Source organism: Chionomys nivalis, chromosome X, assembly GCF_950005125.1.
Source record: "Chionomys nivalis chromosome X, mChiNiv1.1, whole genome shotgun sequence".
Taxonomy (NCBI): Eukaryota; Metazoa; Chordata; class Mammalia; order Rodentia; family Cricetidae; genus Chionomys; species Chionomys nivalis.
In genome coordinates this window covers 93,213,474-93,233,080 of record NC_080112.1, presented here as the reverse complement: position 1 = coordinate 93,233,080, position 19,607 = coordinate 93,213,474, and the positions used below count along the sequence as shown (strand labels likewise).

The window sequence follows — 19,607 nt, the reverse complement described above, 5'->3', positions numbered from 1 at the left end:
CTATTGCTGGAAAGAGCTTATTTAGCTTCAGTCACTGAAACCAATGATTTTACCTTTGACAATGGATCTAAGTATCAAGGTAAGTTTTCTGTTTTTCTTTGAGGTCACAGCTGTTTTTATTTGCATAAACTGTGACTTAGAAATACTCTTTCCTAAGACCTTGCCAAGTGAAGCATGATATAGCAATGTACATTTAAGTACAGTTTTCTGAAAAGAACCATTTACTAGGTAACTCAATTACAACACTGTTATTGGTCATAAACATAGTGAACTGTACTGAAGGGGAAAAGCAGACACCCTCACATGTGGGCTCTCTGTCTGTTACAAAGGTTGAGAGAGAATACTTTGGACACCAGACACCAATACAAACAACCTTATCTTTAATGTCTACAACACTAGTAATATATAATAGTCACGGACTTGGTCAAATAAAAAAGCAACTCCCCCTAAAAATACTTGTATTCATCCTACAGAACCCAAGAGATAGGAGTGCTATTCCAAAGTGGCCACATGCACGTCGCGTCTGAAATATTCTTTCTATGTAGTGGGGAGCTGCGGGCTGTGTTCCTGCCGCCCCAGCTCCTGGTCGCCTGGCTAGCTTATGTCCCAAAATAAGAACACACAAACTGTATTCTTTTAAACACTGCTTGGCCCATTGGCTCTGGCCCTTACTGGCTAATTCTCATATCCCGATCAACCCATCTCTAATAATCTGTGTAGCACTAGTCTTACCGGGAACGATTCAGCATGTCTGACCTGGCGGCTGGCTGCATCGCGTCTGCTCTGGAGCACAGCGGCATGGCGTCTGGCTCTGAGAGGAGTTGCCCTGCATCTGAGCTCACTTCCTCTTCCCCCCAGCATTCTGTTCTGTTCACTCCACCCACCTATGTTCTAACCTATGAGGGCCAAGCTGTTTCTTTACTATTTAACCAATGACCTTCCTCCATCATTTCTATCCTGAAAGAGAAACTAGAAAAAAGACACGATTCCCTCAGAAAGCAATGACTCGATTCAGGTTGTGACTTTATATTAAAGTACCGCTCAAAAACACGGAGATAAGGAAGCGATTTCCATTTGCCAGTCACTATTCCAGCAACACAGCTTCGAGAGTCTGTTCTCATTAGAGAACCCTTCGTCTGTTCCAGGAAGATAAGACGACCCTGCGACAAATGGGACAGCTGTTATTCTCCCATAACCAGCGGTCGATGCAGTGGACGTGGTACTCATGGGAGCAAGGTAGAGCACGAAGTGTGTCGCCTTCTGTATATTCAGTAATGCAAATAGTGCATGTCTTTGATGCATCATTTTCACCAAAACTTCTCGTTGGCAAGTTATTATTCTGTACATTGGTAGGTCCTCTATTTAGGTGGTTGTCATTAAAGGGGTAAAGTCGGGTTGCTTCAACACCTCCTTCAAACATCTCTGAGATACTTTCTGAATATTCGTCAATGGAACTGGAGGCAGGGTTGTAGCTGGAGACGGAAGCAGAGTTATTACCACCAGAGCTCCCTCTTCCACTCCACAGAAGCTCACCAAAAGCTGTTGTTCTCTGCCTTAACCTGGTTTGAATCGAAACAGATGTAGTTTGCCTTGATCCAGTATTGAAGATTGAAAGAGTGGAAAACCTGTGAGTACTCACATGGGTCCTCCCAGCTGCACGTTCAGAAAGTGTAAAGGTGCCTCTAAAACCTCCAGGTTCACTTTCATAAGTGACCCTGTTGTTTGGGAACTGAGACCTTGACCTTGTTCTGCTAGCTATGCTAGCTCTCTGCCGGTCTTCTGGCAGCAGAACTCTTCTGACTTGAAGGTCTCTGGTTGGAGGTCTTTGACCAGATCCTGCCGCTTCCCCATTGGTATCTGTGTCTGAAGAGCTTGTCCCTTGAGCGGCAGAATTTCTTGACCCAGAAGCCACAAAACGACCTCTACCTAGCAACTCAGGTCCACTTATCTGGTGTCTCAAAGTCCCATGGTGAGGGGCTCTAGAACTTGCCTCGATCTCGTTTACCAAAGGCTGCTCAAAAGTCTGAGATGAGATGCTATGATGAGATCTTCGTGGAATTTCATTTGCTGGGTGCAGAGAAGACCTACTTCTTTCAGCTCTGGCTCTGGTTCTTCGCTGGTGTTCTGGTTTCGGGCTTCTTACCCTCCTCCGACCTCTGGTGGATGGCACATCTGTTAATGCTTCAGCAGAATTGTGTTCTGACCTAGGTGTTCTGGCAGATGATGTCTCAGATGCTGAATTTTCCATTTGCCTGTGGATGCTGCGATCCATGTTTTCTGCACTAAGACGTGTAGCAGGTGGTTCATTTTCATTCTCTGAGGTTTGGCTTCCATTATTACAGTTAACATTTATCTCTAAACTGAATCTGAAATCACCACTGTTTGAATTAGTGTGGCTCACTGACCTCCCGGACTGATTTTCTCTCTGACCACTTCTTGTATTGCCAGTCTGTCTGACAGAGCTAAGATCATCTATCATGGAGTCATCACTGGACTCGTCATCTGAAGAGTCTCCATTTTTTTCTATGCTCGGTGGCAGCGGCGGCGGCGGCGGCGGAAGCGGCAGCCGCTCTTTAATTTGCTGTAGTCTTCTGAGCAGCTCTTCCTCAGTACTTTGACCTGGGGTGCCTAGCAAATTGTTGTCTCTCAGAAGTTGATAGTCTTCTCCGCTCAGATTATTTACAAATCGATAGAAAGCTTCTTCCCGATCCAAGCAATCCACTTGCCTTCTGCGCTGTGCTGCAGATTGGTTATTTCCTTGATCGCTAGAATCTGAGTTTTCCATCTTGATGAACAAGCGGAGGATTATCTGTCTGTTATGACATAGTACTGAAATCCAATCAACTGGACCTTTAGTTTTCTTCACTAGGCTTCAGTGGTCCTGCCAGAAGGGGACTGGCTGGGCTCTGCCGCCTCCGCTGCCTGCGAGGCAGCCTAAGCTCTGCCGCTTGCCTGCCTCCTCCTCTCTAGCCAGCCTCAGAATGCCTGGGAGAGACCCGCCTCTAGCCCAGCGCCTGCCCATTCTGAGACGTAGCTCCAGCAACCATTATCTTCCCCATTGTTACCTAGCAGTGACAGAAATCCACTCAAGATAACTTCTCTTAAAGTCACCCCAAATTACCTATTGAATGTATTTCAGGTCCCCTTTCTCAGCTACTCCACAGGACTCAAGATGGTCTATTTAGAAAGCAGATGATTCAGCCAAAGCGTACCAGGTGGGCCTGGTGAAGAGTGACTGGTAGTCCTACTCGTAGGACAAACCCACTCTTCTTGCAAGGCTGGCATCACCCTGGGGAATTTAGTGGGATGGTGATTGCTTCATGATGGGTTGGCATCACACAGGATGTTCATTGTGCCCTTCCCCAATCACAGTGGCTAGGTGCCATCATGAGAAGGAACCAAGGGGTCGACCTTCGCTACTCTGGTGTCATGAGAACGAGGATTAAGTCAGGGAGCCTGAAGACACCCTGCTACAGCCCTCGAGTGGGAGATAGCTGTAGGCACTATTACAGAGAATGGGAAAGCAGATATGGACATGCTGATCCTTTCAGGTTGGCATCTGATTAGGGTGCCAAGGGTAATGGTGGTTTCTAGCCCAGCCCTCCATGTAAGTATAAGGAACTGTTACTGTCATCTGAGGTTGGCAGGAAGTTTGACTTCTAGAGGTACCTTTCTGCCATGCATTTCACTACTGGCAAGATGGAAAACAGAAACTCAGACCCATTGGAACACTTGATTTCCACAGCCCCCTTCCTCCCACAGAGCATTCACTGAGGTTGACTTATGAAAACACAGAGCCTGAGCCTCCTGCTCAGATCTCAGTCCTCTCTTTGCTCCCCTTCCCCACTCTTCAAAGTGTTCAGGGGCCTCTCATCAATTTGGTAAGGAGGCAGAGCCCGAAACATAAACTCTGGAGAAGATAGAACATGGGAGCACCTGCATAGCCCTAAGGCTTGGAAAGCAGAGTGTGTGTAGTAGAGGCTGTTGCTATACAGAGAAGAGATGCTCCCAAAGAAGATGGATATTTTGAAGGCCTGACCTTTGGCTAATCCAGGAACAGCAGTTTCATAAATGGTAGACAAGGCAAGAGAACTTTATTTAAACACACCACTCTTTGCTCCTAGCAGACTCCAGTGTTGGGAGACCCAGAAAGAAATCACACACTGATGTAGCTGGGTCTTCTGTCTATCTGTTGCTTCCATTGGTTCATTAATAAAGAAAACTACTTGGCCTGATAGGTCAGAACATAGGTAGACGAGGAAGACAGAACAGAATGCTGGGAGGAATAAGGCGGTGAGACAGACGCTATAGCTCTCCTCTCCAGGATGGACGCAGGTTAAGACACTTCCTGGTAAGCCACCACCTTGTGGTGCTACACTCAGTAATAGAAATGGGATAATCAAGATTAGCCAGTGAGAATTAGCCAGTAAGAGGCAAGATAATTGTAGTTACTCTCTTCGTTATTTAGACTCCTTGAAATAGAATGCTTAGCAAAACTTTTGTTATATGTTTCTTGCTTAATATTGTTTGTTGTTTGTAATTTTATATTTGGTATCTGTTCCTACTGTATATAGTTGTATTGGGTTTAGTTCGATCTTGTTTAGAGAAAGGGGGAGATGATGTGGGACTTCAGCCAATCACATGCTGCTTACTGTGTCCCCTGTGGCCACAGATAGCCAATAAAAGCATCCATGTGGCTCATCCCCCACCCTATACTCCCTGGGCTCCCTGCAGGGGCTCTACACCCAGCATACTGCCTCTCTCTTCTTGTCCCACCCAGCTTGCATCCAGAACCCTTCTTCCTTCTGCCCCCTTTCCTCTTTGAGCACATAACACCATCCAGCTCAGTCTGTCTGGCGCTGGGGGCAAATCTTCAGGGCAAGTAGGCAGGCGAGACTTCCTCTGTTTCACTGGCCTGCCTGCACCAAGCAAGGTAGGCGCTTTGTTTACGAACTACCTAACCTGCACGGAGATCTGATCTCGGCTCCAGGAGAGACAGCAGTGGGGTGAGTTTGAGACCGGCGGCAGCGGAAGCAGCCCTGGACAGGGAACTCTGAAGTTCCTCATCCCCCACCCTACACTCCCTGGGCTCCCTGCAGGGGCTCTATACCCCGCATACTGCCTCTCTCTTCTTGTCCCACCCAGCTTGCATCCAGAACCCTTCTTCCTTCTGCCCCCTTTCCTCTTTGGGCACATAACAACATCCAGCTCAGTCTGTCTGGTGCTGGGGGCAAATCCTCAGGGTAAGTAGGCAGACGAGACTTCCTTTGTTTCACTGGCCTGCCTGCAACAAGCAAGGTAGGGGCTTTGTTTACGAACTACCCAACCTGCAGGGAGATTTGATCTTGGCACCAGGAGAGCCATCAGTGGGAGAGCTAATCTGGGTACCAGGAGAGCCGTCTTTGGGCACGGAGATCTGATATTGGTACCAGGAGAGACATCACTGGAGCACCAGGAGAGCTATCACTGCAGAGTGCCATCACTTGGAAGGTACATCAGTAGGCAAGGAGACCTGATCCGGTAAAAGAAGATCCATAGGGGAGCAATCGGAGAAAGAGATGGGCAGGTGCCAATGCAAGAATTCACCCAACAATCTGAAAAACTATATGAAACCACCAGAACCCAGCGACCTCACAACAGGAGGACATGAACACCTTAATCATGAAGAAGTAGAAAAAATTGACTTTATGAAAGTGATTGACACCCTTAAACAGCATGTAAAAAATGCCCTTATAGAAATGGATGAGAAGTATAACAGAAAGTTTGAAGAATTGAGTAAATCAGTGAATGATACCCTAGGAAACCAAGGAAAAACAATCAAACAGATAATGGAAACAGTTCAAGACTTAAAAACTGAAATGGAGGCAAAGAAGAAAACACAAACAGAAGGCCAGCTGGACGGGGAAAATCTAGGTAAACTAATAGAGACTACAGAAGCAAGCATAACCAACAGAATACAAGAGATAGAAGAAAGAATCTCAGATTCTGAAGATACCATAGAGAAAATAAACACGCTGATCAAAGCAAACAGCAAGGCCAACAAATTCTCATCACAAAACATTCAGGAAATATGGGACACAATAAAAAGACCAAACCTAAGAATAATAGAAATTGAAGAAGGAGAAGAAGCGCAGCTTAACGGTCCAGAAAATATATTTAATAAAATTATAGAAGAAAACTTTCCCAACCTAAAGAAAGATATACCTATGAAGGTTCAAGAAGCATACAGAACACCGAATAGGCTGGATCAAAAAAAAAATCCTCTCACCATATAATAATCAAAACACAAAGCATACAGAATAAAGAAAGAATACTAAGAGCAGCAAAGGAAAAAGGCCAAGTTACTTATAAAGGTAAACCTATCAGACTTACACCTGACTTCTCTATGGAAACCATGAAAGCCAGAAGGTCCTGGATAGATGTACTGCAGAAACTAAGAGACCATGGATGCGTGCCCAGAATACTATACCCAGCCAAGCTTTCGTTCACTATAAATGGAGAAAACAAAATTTTCCAGGATAAAAACAAATTTAAACAATACGTAGCCACAAATCCAGCCTTACAGAAAGTAATAGAAGGAAAATCACTAATCAAGGAGTCCAACAATGACGACAATAACTCAGACATCTGGAGACCCTTTACCAGCGCAACTCAAAGAAGGGAAACACACAAAATCTACTACTAAAAAAGTGACCGGAGTTAACAACCACTGGTCATTAATATCATTTAATGTCAATGGACTCAACTCACCTATAAAAAGGCACAGACTAAGAGATTGGATACGAAAACAGGATCCAACATTCTGCTGTTTACAAGAAACACACCTCAACCACAAAGACAGGCACCTACTCAGAGTAAAGGGTTGGAATAAGGCTTATCAAGTAAATGGACCTAAGAAACAAGCAGGGGTGGCCATACTAATTCCTAACAAAGTTGACTTCAAACTTAAATCAATCAGAAGAGATGGAGAGGGACATTTTCTACTCATAACAGGAACAAATCATCAGGATGAAGTCTCAATCCTGAATATCTATGCCCCTAATATAAAAGCACCCACGTACGTAAAAGAAACATTGTTAAAACTCAAGGCAGCCATCAAACCGCACACATTAATAGTAGGAGACTTTAATACTCCTCTCTCACCAATGGACAGGTCAATTAGACAGAAACCTAACAGAGAAATAAGAGAATTAATGGAGGTAATGAATCAAATGGACTTAACAGACATCTATAGAATGTTCCACCCAAATAGGGAAGAATATACCTTCTTCTCTGCAGCTCATGGAACCTAATACCTATACACTTAAATGTATTTCACAATATAGAAACAGAAGAGTCATTGCCAAATTCCTTCTATGAAGCTACAGTAACTCTGATACCAAAACCACACAAAGACCCAACCAAGAAAGAGAATTACAAGCCAATCTCACTCATGAACATCGACGCAAAAATCCTCAACAAAATTCTGGCAAACCGAATCCAAGAACACATTAGAAAAATTATCCATTATGATCAAGTAGGCTTCATCCCAGAGATGCAGGGCTGGTTCAACATACGAAAATCTATCAATGTAATCCACCATATAAATAAACTGAAAGAAAAAAACCATATGATCATTTCATTAGATGCTGAAAGAGCTTTCAACAAAATTCAACACCCCTTTATAATAAAGGTCTTGGAGAGATTAGGGATACAATAGTCATACCTAAATATAATAAAAGCTATTTAAAGCAAGCGGACAGCTAACATTAAATTAAAAGGAGAAAAACTCAAAGCCATCCCGCTAAAATCAGGAACACGACAAGGATGTCCACTCTCTCCATACATCTTCAATATTGTGCTTGAAGTTCTAGCAATAAGACAACATAAGGGAATCAAGGGGATTCGTATTGGAAAGGACAAAGTTAAGCTTTCGTTATTTGCTGATGATATGAAAGTATACTTAAGTTACCCCAAAAACTCTACCAATGAACTCCTACAGCTGATAAACACCTTTGGTAATCTGGTAGGATACAAGATCAACTCCAAAAAATTAGTTGCCTTCCTATACACTAAGGATAAGGAAGCAGAGAGGGAAATCAGAGAAGCATCACCTTTCACGATAGCCACAAATAGCATAAAATATCTTGGGATAACTCTGACCAAGGACGTGAAAGATCTATTTGACAAGAACTTTAAGTCTTTGAAGAAAGAAATTGAAGAGGACACCAGAAAATGGAAGGATCTCCCTTGCTCTTGGATTGGGAGGATCAACATAGTAAAAATGGCAATTCTACCAAAAGCAATCTATAGATTCAATGCTATCCCCATCAATAGCCCATCAAAATTCTTCACAGATCTGGAGAAGACAATAATCAACTTTATATGAAAAAACAAAAAACCCAGGATAGCCAAAACAATCTTATACAATAAAGGACTGTCTGGAGGCATTACCATCCCTGACTTCAAACTCTATTACAGAGCTACAGTATTCAAAACATCTTGGTACTGGCAGAAAAACAGAGAAGTTGACCAATGGAATCGAATAGAAGACCCTGACTTTAGCCCACAAACCTATGAACACCTGATTTTCGATAAAGGAGCTAAAAGTATACAATGGAAAAAAGAGAGCATTTTCAACAAATTGTGCTGGCAAAACTGGATGTCAAACTGTAGAAGAATGAAAATATATCCATATCTATCACAATGCACAAAAATCAAGTCCAAATGAATTAAAGACCTCAATATCAGTCCTAACACACTGAACCTGATAGAAGAGAAAGTGGGAAGTACTCTACAACACATGGGCACAGGAGACCACTTCCTACATATAACCCCAGCAACACATACACTAAGGGTATCATTGAATAAATGGAACCTCCTGAAACTGAGAAGCTTCTGTAAAGCAAAGGACACTGTCACTAAGACAAAAAGGCAACCCACTGACTGGGAGAATATCTTCACCAACCCAGCAACTGACAAAGGTCTGATCTCCAAAATATATAAAGAACTCAAGAAACTAGACCGTAAAAGGCTAATCAACCCAATTAGAAAATGGGGCACTGAGCTGAACAGAAAATTCTCAACAGAAAAAGTTCAAATGGTCAAAAGTCACTTAAGATCATGCTCAACTTCCTTAGTGATCAGGGAAATGCAAATCAAGACAACTTTAAGATACCATCTTACACCTGTCAGAATGGCTAAAATTAAAAACACCAATGATAGCCTTTGCTGGAGAGGTTGTGGAGAAAGGGGTACACTCATCCATTGCTGGTGGGAATGCAAACTTGGGAAACCACTTTGGAAAGCAATATGGCGGTTTCTCAGGAAATTAGGGATCAACCTACCCCTGGACCCAGCAATACCACTCTTGGGAATATACCCAAGAGATGCCCTATCGTACAACAAAAGTATATGCTCAACAATGCTCATAGCAGCATTGTTTGTAATATCAAGAACCTGGAAACAACCTAGATGCCCCTCAATGGAAGAATGGATGAAGAAAGTATGGAGTATATACATATTAGAGTACTATTCACCAGTAAAAAAAAAAAATGACTTCTTGAATTTTGCATACAAATGGACGGAAATAGAAAACACTATCCTGAGTGAGGTAAGCCAGACCCAAAAAGAGGAACATGGGATGTACTCACTCATATTTGGTTTCTAGCCATAAATAAAGGACATTGAGCCTATAATTCGTGATCCTAGAGAAGCTAAATAAGAAGGTGAAGCCAAAGAAAAACATATAAGCATCCTTCTGAATATTAACCTTCATCATGCGATGAAAGGAGACAGAGACCCACATTGAAGCACCAGACTGAAATCTCAAGGTCCAAATCAGGAGCAGAAGGAGAGAGAGCATGAGCAAGAAACTCAGGACCACGAGGGGTGCACCCACACACGGAGACAATGGGGATGTTCTATCGGGAACTCACCAAGGCCAGCTGGCCCTGGTATGAAAAAGCATGGGATAAAACCAGACTCGCAGAACATAGCGGACAATGAGGACTACTGAGAACTCAAGAACAATGGCAATGGGTTTTTGATCCTACTGCACATAATGGCTTTGTGGGAGCCTAGGCAGTTTGGATGCTCACCATACTAGACCTGTTTGGAGGTGGGTGGTCCTTGGTCTTCGCACAGGGCAGGGAACCCTGATTGCTCTTTGGGCTGAAGAGGGAGAGGGACTTTATTGGGGTGGGGGAGGAGGGAAAAGGGAGGCAGTGGCAGGGAGGAGGAAGAAATCTTTAATAAATGAATAAATAAATAAATTAATTAATTAAAAAATATTTATTTACAGTGCATATAGTGTTCTGCCTGCCTGCATGCCTACAGGCCAGAAGAGAGCACAGATCTCATTACAGATGGTTGTGAGCCACCAGGTGATTGTTGGGAATTAAACTCAGGACCTTTAGGAAAGCAGCCAGTGCTCTTAACCAATGAGCCATCTCTCCAGCCTGCTCCTTGAGATTTTTATCCCTAAAATATATAGAAACCAGAGTCTTGGTGGAGATAGGAAGCTTTGGTTTTCCACTCCTACCCCACCTAGCATACAGAAAAGGCACCTAGTCTAACACAAAGAATCATAGCCATCAGAGTAATAGGCAACAGGGAAATACAAGGGACAGGCCACATTTTGAGGTATTATTCTCCACTGTGTCCCTCTGTAGCCAGCTCTGCTGCAAATTTGATAAGAAGTGGAAAGTACCCCACTGGTTTTGCTCTTTTGTCCTTTGATTTCAAGGCCACAATGATAAAGGCCACCAAGTGTGTAATACAAAGAGCTCAGAGAGAGTATAAATAGGACAGTGGTGAATCAAACAGGAAATTAAAGTTGGAATTCAGAGCTAAGCCTTATGAACCAGAACAGGGAGGTTGAGAGAATGGCCCACAACTTTAATTCCAGCTTGTGAGAGACTGAGTTTGGAAAACCGCTGCAAATTTGAGGCCAGCTTCTGATTCAACATTAGAGGCTGTGAACCAAAATACATAGCAACAGCAGCTAAAATGGACTTGTTTGAACATCTCGAATACCACAGTATTATGGATCGGAGATAGCATCAATGAGCTTGCAGCCGTAGGAAAAAGAAAAATAACAGGCCTTTTGAACAGATGAAAATGAAAATCTTAGTGTATAGTTGTCTTGGAATGACAAGAGTATGGCTATTTAGAAATTTTCTCACTTAATCCATGGCCATATCACTCTGAACATGCCTGATCCCAGAAAGTAAGCAAGATCAGGCCTGATCAGGACTGAGATGGGAGACTCTTGTTCATTCTGTTTTTTGGAGGTATGAATTTTGGATTAAACAGATTAATATATAAATGCCCACGTTACTGAAGCAGACAAAGGTGATATAAAGAACAGACATGAAGATATAAAGTTTGAAGAAATGAATTTTCTGGTACATGCATAGTTTATGTTAACACAAGGTGTGGAAGCAAGCTAGCTTCAAGAATTCTCAGGGGACCATTCATGAGGACACGTCCTTGGAAAGAGAAATGTCAGGGTGGAAAGGAGGCAGCAGCTGTAATGGTTTTACCTCAGGAATTCTCTCAGCCTACTTGTTCATTCGAATATGCAGAGAGAACATAGAGAGAAACATAGTACAGAGTCTTAAATGGGAAATAAAAAAAGGATTGAAGTAATACAACAAAGGTTCTAAGTCTTATTAATCTTCCTGAGTAACTAGAAAGCTTGGTCTGAAAAGAGGAACAATATTTTTCCATGATGTATCCACGAGCCAGAAACAGCTTGGCCTCCTGGAATTCTTAATATAAATTCTGTTTTTTCTCAACACTGCTATACAGGCATTGCTGGAGACAGCTTATTTAGCTTCAGTCACTGAAACCAAGGATCTTACCTTTGACAATGGATCTAAGTATCAAGATAAGCTTTCTGTCTTTCTTTGAGGTCACAGCTGTTTTTATTTGCTTAAAGTGTGATTGGGAAATACTCTTTCCTCAGACCTTGCCAAGTGAAGCATGATACAGCAATGTACATTTAAATACAGTTTTCTGAAAAGAACCATTTACTAGGTAACTCAATTACAACACTGTTATTGATCATAAACAGTGAACTGTACTGAACGGGAAAAGCAGACACCCCCACATGTGCGCTCTCTCCCTGTTACAAAGGTTCAGAGAGGATACTTTGGAGAACAACAATCAGAACAGTCTTAAGACCCTAAGTGCTCTGCAAGCGTGGCTTCCATGTCCTGCACACTGTTGGTAAGATTGTGACAGGGAAGCCAGTCAGGAAAAAAAAATTTTTAAAAATCAACTAAGGCAGATTACAAATGATTTTCTTTCACAAAAGAATTAAAAACATCTCCTCCATCTGTTTAAAAAACAAGGTCAACTTCAAGGGGTCACTGCATTCTAGCAAACAGTTAGAAATGGCCTTTGACAGTCATTTGCAACATTGTGTCCTTATCATGAGGAGTTGGAGAACCGACTTAAAGTCATAGAAGCAGATGGTTAAATACAAAATGTGTAAATGATAGCCCCTCATAAATATAAGACATTGACAAAAGCAGAGAATACTAGGCACAGAAATAAAGTTTTTCCAGAAAAAAAAAAAAAAACCATTGCTTAAGGTAACAGATCTAAGCATTTTCATACGTTAAATGGATTCTGAAAATTACGTCCCTAAAGACTGAATATCTCCTGGCATATTTCCTTATCAATAGTATGATCACCTGTTCCAACACTAGCATGTGACCATCCTCCCTCTACCCAATGCCACCTCCATTAACATAGCGGTACAACCAATATGTTCCTTAGAGGGAAAATGTTCCAATTTGCCAACACAGCTTTCTTCAGTGTTACTGCAAATAGCTTGATGTTTTTTAAATTGTTTAACTTAGTTTTCAGCAGTAATAAATCTCAACATTGTAAACTGCAAAAAACTAAAAAAATAAAAATAAAACACTGCAAACCTTTACACTAGTAAGCAGTTTTAAAAAAATCATTTGAAATATTCAAGGAAAATCTAGATTTTTTTTTATTCCAAGTGCTCAGGAGGCACAACTGACAGATTGGGTTTTCTAAAACTGTAGAGCTGCACAGCAATGGGAATAGGAGAAGGAATTTCTTTCTAGCTCTATATCTTACACTGAAATAAAATACTCAAAAATCAGTATCCAAATCATTCAATCAATACATTGATCAATGAACTAAACAAAAAAATCTTAGAAGAAGAAAGGCAACTATGGCTCATAAAGGTAGGGAAATTGTTCAACATCCTTAGACAGCGGCAGGTCTGCAAGGTAAAACTACATTCAGATTCCATCTCACTGCAGTCGATATGGCCACCAAAAACAAAGCAGTGACATCACATGCTGGCAAGAATGTGAGAAAACGAAACCTGATGGAGATGTCGATCCAGTTACCATGAAAAATCACAGTGCAGGTTCCTCAAAGCACTGACAATAGAACTGTCACATTATGTAGCTGCAGGACTGCTGGGAATAGCTGCAAGGGAATCTGAGCCAGCCTGTTACAGAGAGACGAGGGAGTCCCTGTTTCTTTTGTGGCACTATTCACAATGGCCAAATTATGGCATCATCCTAGGTGTTCATCAACAGATTAATGGATAAAGGAAATTTGATGTCTCTCTCTCTCTCTCTTTCTCACACACACACCCACACACACAAGATATGAAAGAGGAAGAGTAACTATCAGAAGGTACATATCTAAATTAAATTCAAATCAGTTTGGACGAGGTATGGGAACACGTGCTTTTAATCCCAGTACCTGCTAGTCAGAGGCAGAGACGTGCCTCTGAGTTCAAGGCCAGGCTGTTCTACATAGTGCAAACCATGGGTATATATTAAGACCTTGTCTCTTGGCCTCTCATCAGCTCTCATTGTCCGCCATGTTCAGAGAGTCCGGTTTTATCCCATGCGTTTTCAGTCACAGTCCAGCTGGCCTTGGTGAGCTCCCAATAGATCAGACCCACTGTCTCAGTGGGTGGTTGCACCCCTCGTGGTCCTGCCTTCCTTGCTCATGTTCTCCCTCCTTCTGCTCCTCGTTAGGACCTTGGGAGCTCAGTCCACTGCTCCAGTGTGGGCCTCTGTCTCTATCTCCATCCATCGCTAGATGAAGGTTCTATGGTGATATGCAAGATATTCATCAGTATGGCTATAGGATAGGGTCATTTCAGGTTCCCTATCCTCAGCTGCCCAAGGAAATTACTGGGGACAATGGCCCGGGGTTTTGACCCTACTTCATGTTCTGGCTTTGTGGGAGCCTAGACAGTTTGGATGTTCACCTTCCTAGACCTGGATGGAGGGGGGAGGACCTTGGACTTTCCACAGGGCAGGGAACCCTGACTGCTCTTGGGGCTGGAGAGGGAGGAGAAGAGGAGTGGGGGGAGGGGGAGAGGGGTGGGAGGAGGGGGAGGGAAATGGGAGGTGGGGAGGAGGCAGAAAATTCTTTTTTCAATAAAAAAAAAAAACCTTGTCTCAAAAAAAATGAAATGGCCCTTTCACTAAGGCTACCAACCCAGAGCAGTGAGTGCCTGACTAGAGGGCAGTCCTCAAGGTCCCCGCCAGGGAACGCGGGCCCCTGCTGCTGGGGCTGCAGGGTCTGCTGTGCTCTCCTGGACCCGCTCTGCCTGCCCCCTACTTCCCTTGGTCCCTGGCTCATTGGGGCTACCAGAAGTCCCTGTGTAGGTGCTGAGAAGTCCCATCTGGACGGGTGAGTGTGTGCTAGTCTGGGGAGGACTGTCCCTGGTAGAGAGCACAAACGCCCCTCCCCCAGCTCCTGCTGCAGGGCTTTCTTTCCTACACACGCGCCCCCACCCCCACGCCCAAGCCTGCCTTGTCTGCAAGGTCCTTTGCTGTGGGACAGCTTCCAGCCCTTTCACTAAGGCTACCAACACAGAGCAGTGAGTGCCTGACTAGAGGGCAGGCCTCAAGGTCCTTGCCAGGAAACGCGGGCCCCTGCTGCTGGGGCTGAAGGGTCTGCTGTGCTCTCCTAGACCCGCTCTGCCTGCCTCCTACTTCCCTTGGTCCCTGGCTCATTGGGGCTACAAGGAGTCCCTGTGTAGGTGCTGAGAAGTTCCATCTGGACGGGTGAGTGTGTGTTATCCTTGGGCGGACTGTCCCGGTAGAGAGCACAAACCCCCCTACACTAAGGCTACCCAACCAGAGCAGTGAGTGCCTGCCTAGCGGGCAAGACTCAGCAACCCCCGAAAGGGAGCGCAGGCACCTCCAGCTTGTACTCCAGTGTCGCCTGTGTTCTACTCGATCCCGCCCTACCCCCTGCATTTGCCCTTTTTTCCGTGGGTCATTGGAATATCAGGCGTCCCTGTTTTGGTGTTGAGGAGTTCATCTGGAAGGGAACAGTTCCTGCTTCTACACTGAGGAGATACACCCAGAGAGATAGTCACAGCAAAGACTGGTCCAAGACACCAGGCCTCTCCTGGCTCCATTTGAAGGAAGAGATGGGCAGGCGCCAATGCAAGAATTCCTCCAACAACTTGAAAGGCAACGTGACATCACCAGAATCCAGGAATCCCGAAATAAGAAGTGTACACCCTAATCCAGAAGAATTAGAAGAATTCGACTCAAAAGTCAATTATATGAAAATAATAGAGGACCTTAAACAGGAGGTGAAAAACTGCCATAATCAATTAGAGATTACAAACAAAAAGGTAGAGGAAATGAATAAATCTCTCAAAGATACCCAAGAAAACCAAGAGAAACAAGAAAAAGTAATAAAACAGGTAAGGGAAATGGTTCAAGACTTGAAGAATGAAGTCAAGTAATAAAGAAAACACAAACCGAGGGAAGGATGGAGATGAAAAATTTGGATAAACGAACAGGAACTACAGAGACAAGTACCACCAACAGATTATAAGAGATAGAAGAAAGAATCTCAGACACTGAAGATACCATAGAGAAAATAAACACTCTGATCAAAGAAAACAGCATAACCAAAAAATTCTCAACACAAAACATTCAGGAAATCTGGGACACAATAAAAAGACCAAACCTAAGAATAATAGGGATAGAAGAAGGAGAAGAAGTACAGCTCAATGGTCCAGAAAATATATTTAATAAAATTATAGAAGAAAACTTTCCCAACCTTAAGAAAGATATTCCTTTGAAGGTCCAAGAAGCATACAGAACACGGAATCGACTGGATCAGAAAAAAAACATCTCCTCGTCATATAATAATCAAAACACAAGACATACAGAATAAAGAAAGAATATTAAGAGCTGCAAAGGAAAAAGGTCAAGTTACTTATAAAGGTAAACCTATCAGACTTACACCTGACTTCTCTATGGAAACCATGAAAGCCAGAAGGTCCTGGATAGATATACTGCAGAAACTACGAGACCATGGATGCAAGCCCAGACTACTATACCCAGCCAAGCTTTCATTCACTATAAATGGAGAAATCAAAATTTTCCAGGATAAAAACAAATTTAAACAATATGTAGCCACAAACCCAGCCTTACATAAAGTAATAGAAGGAAAAATCACAAACCAAGGAGTCCAACAATGCCCACAATAACTCAGACATCTAATGACCCTTCACCAGCACAACTTGAAGAAGGGAAACACACAAACTCTACTACCAAAAGAAAGAAAAAAGAAAGGAAAAATGACCGGAGTTAACAACCACTGGTCAATAATATCACTTAATATCAATGGTCTCAACTCATCTACAAAGAGGCACAGTCTAAGAGATTGGATACGAAAACAAGATCCAACATTTTGCTGCTTACAAGAAACACACCTCAACCACAAAGACAGACATCTACTCAGAGTAAAGGGCTGGGAAAAGGTTTATCAAGCAAATGGACCTAAGAAACAAGCAGGTGTGGCCATACTAATTTCTAACAAAGTTGACTTCAAACTAAAATCAATCAAAAGAGATGGAGAGGGACATTTTTTACTCATAACAGGAACAATTCACCAGGATGAAGTCTCAATCCTGAATATATATGCCCCTAATAGAAAAGCACCCACTTATGTAAAAGAAACGTTACTAAAACTCAAGGCAGTCATCAAACCACACACACTAATAGTAGGAGATTTCAACACTCCTCTCTCACCAATGGACAGGTCAATCAGACAGAAACCTAACAGAGAAATAAGAGGATTAAGGGAGGTAATGAATCAAATGGAATTAACAGACATCTATACAACATTCCAATCAAATAGGAAAGAATATACCTTCTTCTCTGCAGCTCATGGAACCTTCTCGAAAATAGACCACATACTCGGTAACAAAGCAAACTTTCACAGCTACAAAAAAATATCGGTAACCACCTGTGTCTTATCAGATCACCATGGATTAAAGTTAGAATTCAACAACAATGCTATCCCCAGAAAGCCTACGAACTCATGGAAACTGGACAGTCAACTAGTGAACCACACCTGGATCAAGGAAGAAATAAAGAAAGAAATTAAAGTCTTTCTTGAATTCAATGAAAACGAAGACTCAAAATACTCAAACCTATGGGACACTATGAAAGCAGTGCTAAGAGGAAAGTTCATAGCATTAAGCGCCCACTTAAAGAAAACGGAGAAAGCACACATTGGAGACTTAATAGCCCACCTGAAAGCTTTAGAAAAAAAAGAAGCAGACTCACCTAGGAGAAGTAGAAGACTGGAAATAATCAAATTGAGGGCTGAAATCAACAAAATAGAAACACAGAAAACAATCCAAAGAATCAATGAAACAAAAAGCTGGTTCTTGGAGAAAATCAATAAGATTGATAAACCCCTATCTAAACTAATCAAACGGCGGAGAGAGAATACGCAAATTAACAAAATCAGAAACGAAAAGGGAGACATAACCACAGACACAGAGGAAATTCAGAGAATCATTAGATCTTACTACAAAAACCTGTATGCCACAAAATTGGAAAATGTAAAAGAAATGGACACTTTTTTAGATAAGTACCATATACCAAAGTTAAACCAGGACCAGGTGAACAATCTAAATAGACCTGTTAGTCGCGAAGAATTAGAAGTTGTTATAAAAAACCTCCCCACCAAAAAAAGCCCAGGTCCAGACGGCTTCAATGCAGAATTCTACCAGGATTAAATATTTAATGATATACAAATATATTATCAGTAACCATAAAAAAGTGAACAAAATAACTAACAGACCAACTTCATTAAGATACATGCATTAAAATATTTATCAGTAATTTTACTTGGTGTTGTATAACTTTAGCTACTCTAGAGATAAAGGCAGGAGGGTAGAAAGTTCAAAGCTAATTTGGAATACTTACACAGACCTTATCTCAAAACATTTTGTTCAATTTCAAAAGTGCTAGGGATGTAGTTCAAAATTACATCACTCCAGGAATGAACAAAAAGACACACAGTTAAGTAAATAGAATTATAGATTCCTAATAAAGGGCAACTATGTTTTTAATACCAGCACTTTGAAGGGAGGCAAAGGTAGAGAGATTTCTTGAGTTCTAAGCTACCCTGGTGTACATAGCCAATTCTGGGACAGCAAACACTACTATAGGAGCCCTCTCTCAAAAAAGAAAAAAAAAGGAAAAGAAAAATAGCCATTATTATTATCACTATTCTTTTCTTGTGATGTTGGGAGCTAAACCCAAGGCTCAACACAGGCAGCAATTTCTTCTTGTAAAGAAGTGTGTTGAACTCAATTATTATCATAATCTTGAAATGATTTTGCAAACAGTTTTGCTTGTATGCACAAAACACACACTTTGTGAGACTGATGTCAGGCTCTGTTTCACACATGAAAATAATTTATGTCTTTGCAGATGAGATGCATGAATTTATCTAAAATAATATGTGAATTTGCCAAAAAGTAAACATGAGGGTCTCTTTTCCCCCTCTAACTGACAAGACAATTTTTCTCTCACAGCGTTCAGTGTGACAAAAATGTAGCAGAATTATCGAATTTTGCTACAAGTTCTGTGCACTTGTATTTTCTTTGAACATCAAGGCTTGAACTTGAAATGGGCATTGACTATTTCATTTCCCTGCAGTGAAAGCTATGATGCTTATATTTAAGAGCATACTTTTGCTGATACAGTTCAAGAATATCACTAAATAATTCTAAATAGTAATTTCTGCCTGTAAGCCAACAAAGATGATAATGGACTAAAACTTGGAAAATGTAAACTGCCCCAATAAATATTTTCTGTTATAAGAGTTGTCATGGTCATGGTGTCTTTTCGCAGCAATAGAAATCATAAACAAACCTGTTCGCATAGTTTAATTGAAATTATTCCATCTTGGGGATTGATGTTCTCCCATGGAAGTACAGACTTTAGAACAAAAATCTGGTGCCAGCTGTGTGAAACATCTCTTTAAGTTTTGTAGTTTGATGTTTCAAGAGATTCCCCCAGAACAATACAGGCTATTGACATTGGTCTGGTTGCCTACCAGAACTTGAGGACTTGACCCTATTGCTGGGCTGGAGAAATGACTCAGCAGTTAAGAGCAATCATTGTTCTTCCAAAACACCCAGGCACAATTCCCAGGACTTGTAAGGCAGCTCACATCCAACTGTGTCTAGAACTCCAAACCCACAGGCTCCAATGCCCTCTCTCGTCCTCCTCTGGCCTCTGTGGACACTAGCAATGCATGAGGTATACATGCATACATTCATA

The 19,607-nt window shown here is 42.1% G+C and overlaps 1 protein-coding gene across 1 annotated transcript; it reads right to left on the bottom strand.

Annotated features, from left to right (window-relative positions):
• Positions 1-1,120: 1,120 nt before the first annotated feature.
• LOC130868194 (E3 ubiquitin-protein ligase RLIM-like) lies at positions 1,121-2,785 on the bottom strand. Its single transcript, XM_057760450.1, has one exon. The coding sequence runs from the start codon at positions 2,783-2,785 to the stop codon at positions 1,121-1,123; it is 1,665 nt and encodes a 554-aa protein (XP_057616433.1).
• Positions 2,786-19,607: the final 16,822 nt, after the last annotated feature.